The sequence below is a fragment of the Physeter macrocephalus genome, chromosome 4, assembly GCF_002837175.3.
Source record: "Physeter macrocephalus isolate SW-GA chromosome 4, ASM283717v5, whole genome shotgun sequence".
NCBI lineage: Eukaryota > Metazoa > Chordata > Mammalia > Artiodactyla > Physeteridae > Physeter > Physeter macrocephalus.
Genome location: NC_041217.1, coordinates 4,158,874 through 4,166,426, shown reverse-complemented (window position 1 = coordinate 4,166,426; position 7,553 = coordinate 4,158,874). Strand labels below are relative to the sequence as shown.

General features: G+C 47.0%; 1 protein-coding gene across 2 annotated transcripts in view; it reads left to right on the top strand.

The window, feature by feature from the left end:
• Positions 1-3,489, top strand: part of C4H1orf53 (chromosome 4 C1orf53 homolog) — a 5,654-nt gene extending 2,165 nt beyond the window's left edge. For both annotated transcript variants that reach the window (XR_448276.4, XM_007115265.4), the window contains exons 2-3: positions 1,822-1,923; positions 3,242-3,489. Coding sequence is in view for 1 of the 2 variants with exons in the window: in XM_007115265.4 (XP_007115327.3) it covers positions 1,822-1,923; positions 3,242-3,313 (174 nt within the window). In the remaining variant the exon portion in view is untranslated. The remainder of the gene's footprint in view (positions 1-1,821; positions 1,924-3,241) is intronic.
• Positions 3,490-7,553: the final 4,064 nt, after the last annotated feature.

Below are 7,553 nucleotides of genomic sequence, written 5' to 3'. Positions count from 1 at the left end.
CCGCGTACTGAAAAAAAAAAAAAAAAAAAAAAAAAAAAGTGTCATTCTCTATAGAGCAAACACCAGTGGCCTGGAACCACGGGCTCGATCAGCCCGGAAGGGAAAGAAACTTCTTCTCACTCAAGGAATTCACACTGTTTCATCAGTGTCAGAATCGCAGGTTAAATGGCTGTCCAGGAGACTGTAAGCAAACCCAATGATGAGCTTGTTGTTTTTGTTGTTCAACAAATCAGAGCCCCCTCCCAGCGGTCCTTCTTCCACACCTGCAGGCAGGTAGCTCTCTTACACGTATTGACCTGCATCACGGGGCATCTTGTTCTCCAGTCAGAGTGTCCGCACTCTTGCCCTGCCTTTGTCTGTTGCCACCATGACCTGAGGCTCACTGACAGATTACGTTTGTGTGCGCAGCCATCAGAGTTTCCCCATTGACTTGGAAAGCAGGAGAACAGCCCAGGCCCAGGAGCAATCTGTTAGGCTCCCAGGTTCCAGGAGACCCCCAGCGATGAAAAGCGGAAAGAAGTCTGCTAACAGAGTTCCCAGCGTTCTTTTGCTTTTCTTCCAAGTCTTCCAACATGGACTTTGTAAATAAAGAAGTTTGACAATCGGTCGTTCTAAAGTAGTGTTCAGTGCCGCTGGTTTAATGTAATCTGCTTCTGCAGCCCCAAAGGATTCGGGAGGCCCCTTAGGCTGGCCTTGGGACTTGATTGCTGGATTTCTGCTGCCCTGGGCTCACTTTGCTGGAATGCCTTAGAGGAAGCCTAGGCTTGAACTCTAGTTGTCCTTTTACTCCACGCTTTATTCATGATGCATAGTTGATGAAAAGCTGAACCAGAACAAAATATTCAGCCGCTAAGGAAGACATGCCGAAGAAGTAGTTTGAGGCATACGCAAAAATACATGTAAGAAGATATTTAAGTGTCACGTGTATTTTAATGGAAAGGCTCTATGCAAGAGTGGTGCAGAGTTACTGCGTGGTAAAAGGGTTATAGAAAAAGCCCAGGAGACAGTTCCCCTTCAGAATCTCAAGGCTAAATAATATCTCCCATGTGGCCCAAATCCACAGAAGAGGTTGCATTATTTGTCTTCACACAACGTGCTTGGGACAGCTTTTTAAGGCTATGATTGAATGTAGATAGAGGATGCTGTCTTGACATCTGAAGTGCTGTAGTAAAAGCTGCTTTTGATCAAAGTCGTGAAGCAGTGAGCGTTAATATGTTAAAAATAATAGTTTTATTTTGCTTAAAAATGGCACTAACGACACTCCAAAAAAAAAAGAAAACAGCGCAAAATATGCAGTGGAGTAGCACACGATGAAGGTAAGGAAAAGTGTTAAATAACAGTAAAGGTAGTACTTTTCTCTAAGGACTGTTGGTTTTGATTAGCACCTTCTGTAAGTTTAAATCATTCTCCACATATTTTAAGTACTGAAATTGCAACTGCAACTTCTGAGTGAAAGTTCATTTTCAGCCTCTTAAGCTCTTAAAGTCATTAAATCACCCGTTATTAAACTTGTTACCTAGAAACTGAATGAAAAATACCTGAGCAGTGGCTACATCGTTATTGGGTATAGAGGAGTTCTTGTTTTTCCATCAACTTCTCATTTTTCTCAAACTCTGTATTTTCTCCTTATGTCACATAAAGTTGGTTTGTGTATAATGTTGGAATGTATTCAGTCCTTAATTGCAAGTGCCACGAAAATTGCTGGGAAGAAGTTTAATATTGTTTGAAGAAAATGTTGCAGTATTTTATGAGTAGGAATGATGGTGAGGAGATACGACGAATATTGAGATGAATGAATTGTTTGATTTCACTACTCTTCAGGCTGGCCGGCTGAAGTACGTGGACCTAGCTGCCGGCTACATGGTGCTCACCCGGCTGGCCCACTTGCAGACAGGCAGATGCTGCGTCTCTACCTGCAGACATGTGAGTACCAATTCGGCAGGGTGGCAGCAGTTTTTGGTGCTTCCGTGACTTCGTAAATACCTATTATTTGAAAGACAAGTCAAATAAAAATGCTAAGTAGAACCTGGTGTGCACTTTTCACAAGCTACTCTGGCCATGGACAATGAAGTCCTTAGGACCAACAGAGGACCTTTAAAGTTAATGGAATTTTGTAACGTTTCACCGTGAACATCAGTTCCTTGAAACGCTGTGTTTGGAAATTCATGGGAGTTCTTTATTACGAGGAAACTTTTCACGAGGTTTCAAGTAAGTTGTGTTTACTAGGCAAGTAGAAAGAGGGCAGGAAAAGAAATCCGGAATATTGCAAACTAGATCCCAGGAAGCATTTATTTTTCATTTTTAGCTGAATAAATAGATACTTGCCCAACATTGACAGGTGGGTTTTTTATAATGATAATGATTTCCTCCCTCCGTATCCCTCCCTTCCTTTCCTCCTCCTCTTTCTCCTCCTTCTCTTTCTCCTTCTCCATTATTATTACTATTATTATTATTATTATTACTACTCCCCCTCCCCTCTTCTTTCTTCTCCTTCTCTCCCCCCGGCCCCGCCCATTCTTTCTGTGGTTGTTTTCTACTCTGTCTTTAAAATAACCATGAAACTTGCTACTCCAAATTTAGTGCTGTACGTTTCCTGAAATATATATTTCAGCAGCCATATACCTCTATGCTCACTGATTAAGATGAACTAACTATGTCATACTTCCCTACTTTGAACAAAAAATAAATGGGAATGGATTCTTCACTCTAACTTTTTAAAAGCATACTACTAGTAAGGTAAATTGTTATACAGTTAAGATTATAAACAGATAACCTCTGTTTATAGACCACTTTGACTGTATGTTTGGGGGGCAAGAAGGAGTTATTTCCTCTAACCGACCTACTTTCTAATCAAGGAATTGACATTAAATGCTTGTATTAAGAGTAGCCAGTATTGAAGAATTAAGCCTTCACTTTTATGGATGTTCCTACCTGTGTCATTAGCTGTTTCTAATCAAACCCATAAGAGCTTTGCCTGAATTGAGGAATGGAGGGTTTTTTAAGGGTGAGGTTTTGACAGTAAAATTCTTGAAGTTGGAAGGATGCATTTAGGAAGTGATTCTTGGACTCTAATTAGAACCATTTGCCAGATGTTGCAATCGTTCTCCTCTTAGTCTATAGGAGGTAGATCAACTAAGCTATAGAACGTTATTAGCAGTCTCTTTTTTTCACCATGAGAAGTGTACTTCTTCAAGATGATTGTTAAATAATTCAACAGTAACTTGTTTTATTTCTTTTGCAGTGTCCATATGGTCAAGTCAATGTTAAAGATCCATCCAAAAAGAAGCAATTCAATTCACATTTTTATGTTTGAGACGAATTTCATTTCTGTTCTCCATCTAATTGAGCCTTACTAAAAAAATAAATAAAACCTTAATCCAGAATTGCTTTCTGTGCTGTTAGTACTTGAGCACTAGTTTAATCTTAAACTTAAGCATATATTAATCTTAATCTTAAACATGTATTAAAAGAACATCAATAAAATGAAAAAGCTAGCAAATGTTTGTGTGTTTCTTTTCTGAATATAAATTTATTTATTTATTTATGTTGGGCTGCGTTGGGTCTTCGTTGCTGCACGCAGGCTTTCTCTAGTTGCGGCAGGCAGGGGCTACTCTTCGTTGTGGTGCCTGGGCTACTCATTGTGGTGGCTTCTCTTGGGGGCTACTCTTCGTTGTGGTGTCTGGGCTCCTCATTGTGGTGGCTTCTCTTGTTGTGGAGCACAGGCTCTAGGCGCGTGGGCTTCGGTAGTTGCAACTCGCGTGCTCACTAGTTGTGGCACACGGGCTCCGTGGCATGTGGGATCTTCCCGGACCAGGGCTCGAACGCGTGTCCCCTGCATTAGCAGGCTGATTCTTAACCACTGTACCACCAGGGAAGTCTCTGTTTGTGTGTATCTGAAGTGGCACATTGATAATTATTTTCCTTTCTTTTTGCTTCATTATTAGACGTATGTCAAAGAAAGAAAATAATGACTGTTCCATTAAATAAATAGCAATCGGGTCACATTAGTAGCTCTTGATTTTTTTTTTTTATAGCCTCAGTTCTACTGTTTTCTCCTCAATGTTAGCATCCCAAGGGAGGTTGCCGGCAAATAGAAGAGTTTGAATACATTCTTCCTTTTATTTATATCTTCAGCTCTAAGGAGATTGATATAATGCTATATCATGCAGCATATGTGTGTCCAAGAAGGGCCATTCTGCGGTGAGAAATGCTCTCATCTTCCATCTGTTCTAATAAAACCTTTAAATCATTCTAACTTGGGGGTCAGGCTGCTTAAGATGCTTCGATTAAACCATTCTTTTTTTCTCTCCCCCCCGCCATTTTACTCCTCCATCTCTGATGGCACTTTGCAGGCTAATCTGTCTTAGGACGTTTTATTAGCTTTACACCTATTTCATTCACTGCTGCGAAGACCCTGGGCTTCAGTCTCCAACCCAGGTTCTGGGTCCCCTCCCCACGCCTCCTCTTCTGTTTCCCTCTGAGGATAGCAGCCCCCAGGAAGCCTTTTCCTTGCAGGGGAAAGCTGGTCAGTGAAATGTAAGGCTGGCTTTACCCAGAGCTGACCCTCAGCTTTTTCTCCCGGCAGAATCTGAATGGTTCTCCAACATCTCAGAGGTCTGTGTCTGCCTTCGTCTCTGCCCGTGGCCCTCAATGAAGGTTTTTTCTAAAGCTTTCTAAAAATCTTAAGCAGCAAAAAGACTCTGGTATCTTCTCCCATATTTGATTCAAAAGAAAACACCTTCTAAACTGTAAAATGAGTGAAAAGAAGCCCACTAAGTCTCTCATGTGCCATGTGTTCATTTTATGTCAAATGGTAAGTTGTTTCCCAAAACTGTTGGCAGTTTTGGTGCCTCGGTGTTTCTGAGGCTTCTGACTGTGGTGCCCTGGGCAACAGTGCCCCGGGGCCCTCCTTGGATGTAAAGAGCGGTGTCTGTGGCCTGGTGTGGCCCTCTCCAGGAACAGTGTGGAGGAGAACAGGAGAAGGAATCAGCATTGTGACAGAGGAGGCAGTCAGTCTTTCCAGAAAGGTTCATGGACTCCTGGGAGCCACTTTCCTTTCCACTCTTAGGTCAAGGAGCAGCCAGCTAGCTCCATGTTTCCCACTAGACTTGAAGATTACCAAAGACATCTTCTGGGTGGGAGCTGTATGGGGCTTTCTTCAGCAGTCCCAAGAGGAAAACCAGAAGGAAATGGAGTGGAGAAGGCCAACTTTCTGGAGACACAAGAGGAGGAGGAAAGCAAAGAGAAGAGCTCTATTTGCTTTTCTCAAGTTCACTTTGAGGCTCCTCCCCCAGTCCCCGCCCCCTCCTAAGGCAGTGTTTTGAGAAAGCCCCTTGGCAGATGGGAATAAGGTAAGGGATGCCTCCCTCCTAGAGGCAGTTCTTTCCTTCTCCCAGTGCACCTGCTGCAGTGCCGAACTGGCCCAAGACGGGAGGACCCTTGCGTGGGACCTTGTGACTCTTCCTGGCGGAACTTCTAGGCTTCCTGGCAAGAACAGCCAAGGAGCCGACGCCGGGGTGTGGGCGGGGAGGGGGACGCTCTTACTCTTTCCTGCCTCTGGAGCCAGGGAGCCGAGGGCTGAAGTTCTCCGACGCGGTTCTGGGGAGATGCTTGTGAACCACACGTCGGGGATGGCAGCGGCGGCTGCTCCCACATTAAACACAATACGGCCGCATAAATGGGCCTCGCTGCAAGAACTTCAGGTTCTGTTGTATTCGCACCTTGTAAAGTAAAAAGTCAGGTTTCTTACTGGGTGTGTGTGTACAAGTACACGTGGATGCCGAGAAATAGCCTTCCCAGTTTAAATCAACGCCGCGTCTCCACTTTTAAGGTTTGGGGAGACTCCTGCCGCCGCAAGGCAGGCACCATAAGTCAGGGGAGATTGATTTCTAGATTGTTTCTAATACTGAAGGACCCGAGGGAAGCTGGGGGTCTTTGCGGGGTTTAGCGGGGTGGAGGGCCGGGGATGCGTCCCTGCCGTGGTGGTTCTTGCCTTCGCGGGGAAGGCCCTGCCCTGGGCCGTTCCCCCAGCAGGTGGATTACGTGCACATTCCCCTCTCTTCAAAAAGCCACACCGACCCCATCGATTTTGCAGAGCAAGGAAGGGAAGGGCTTTTTTTTTTTTTCCCCCGAGTGCAACCTGGGGCTCCCACACCGGTGTGGGTGTCTTTGAACCAGAAGGGGCCTGGAGAAGGGGGGATGCTCCCCGGGCGCGGCGCGGGTCTTTGTTCCCCGCAGGTCGCCGTGTCCTAAGGCGACCGCAAGTCTGTCCCGCGCGCCCGGATCCACCGCCGGAGGCCAGCGGGCTCTCCGGTCAAGGCTGGGGAAGGGGGCCCACGACCTGGCGAACGGCCATCGGCATGTCGCCTTCCCCTGAGCACTTGGAGGCCTCACGGTCCCCGCCTTTCCCCGAAGGAGCCCCCCCCCGCCCCGCCCACTGCGTGTCAACACCTGCCTTTTCATTTTCTTTACATTCGAGCAGAGGCTTGAGTTGTGGACGGGACGTCTGACCGTGAAGGAGGATTAAAACTCGGTGCTCTTTTTTACTACCCTGCAACCATTAAAAGGTACTTCTGGGTGCCAGAAGTATCCCCTCCCTCAGGAAAAAAAGAAAGTCAGATGTTTAAGCGTGTGTGTGTGTGTGTGTGTGTGTGTGTGTGTGTGTGTGTGTGGCGGGGGGGGGGTGTTGGCACCCCCTTGCGCGCCTCTGGAGAGCTAAAAGAAAGTCAGATGTTTAAGCGTGTGTGTGTGTGTGTGTGTGTGTGTGTGTGTGTGTGGCGGGGGGGGGTGTTGGCACCCCCTTGCGCGCCTCTGGAGAGCTCGACCTCTGAGAAAATGTCGTGGAAGGCCTCGCAGCTGTCTCTTGCCCACCCAGGCCCGCGGGACGCCCTGCAGCGCGCCCAAGCCCCGCACTGGTTGATCGTCGCCCCTCAAACGGTTTCCAGGTTGGGCTCCTGACACAAAACCTCCAGACTCACGCCCCACCCTCCTCCTGAGACTGTGGGTGTAAAAGAGAGTAAAAAGTCGGAATCATGGGCTCTGGGGGGACTGGAAGATTCCTGGCGACAGCATCTTCCCATCCGAAATTTGTATTCTACAGGGTGAGCTTCGGTGTGCGCTTCAGTGCGCGCGCGCGCGCCTCTGCCTCTGCGTGCGTGTGTAGAATGCATGTTTTTATCAAATACCTAAAACGGTTCGTGACCCCAAAGAGGATTAAACCCACTGCTTTGGACACAGATGAGTGGGAGCATCTGAAGGCCTTCGGGTCGGTGTCGCAGTCCGTCCGTTCGACGGCCTAGCCAGCGAGCCGAGGAGCTGACCTGGGAGGCTTGTCCCCTCCCTGGCTGGGAAAACGAACCGAGATAGGGCGGATTCTCGAGGACAGAAAGAGCTAAAGAGGACGGGCTGGGAAGGGGGACGTCGGGGGTGAGGGGAACTTACAAGGTAAACTAGTAGGAATAGTTGGCTGGTGGGACTGGCTAGTGCAACCAAGGGTTCGGGTAGAAAGAGGGACTCTACCGGGGTGCTCTGAGCTACATTCCGGGACTTGGGAC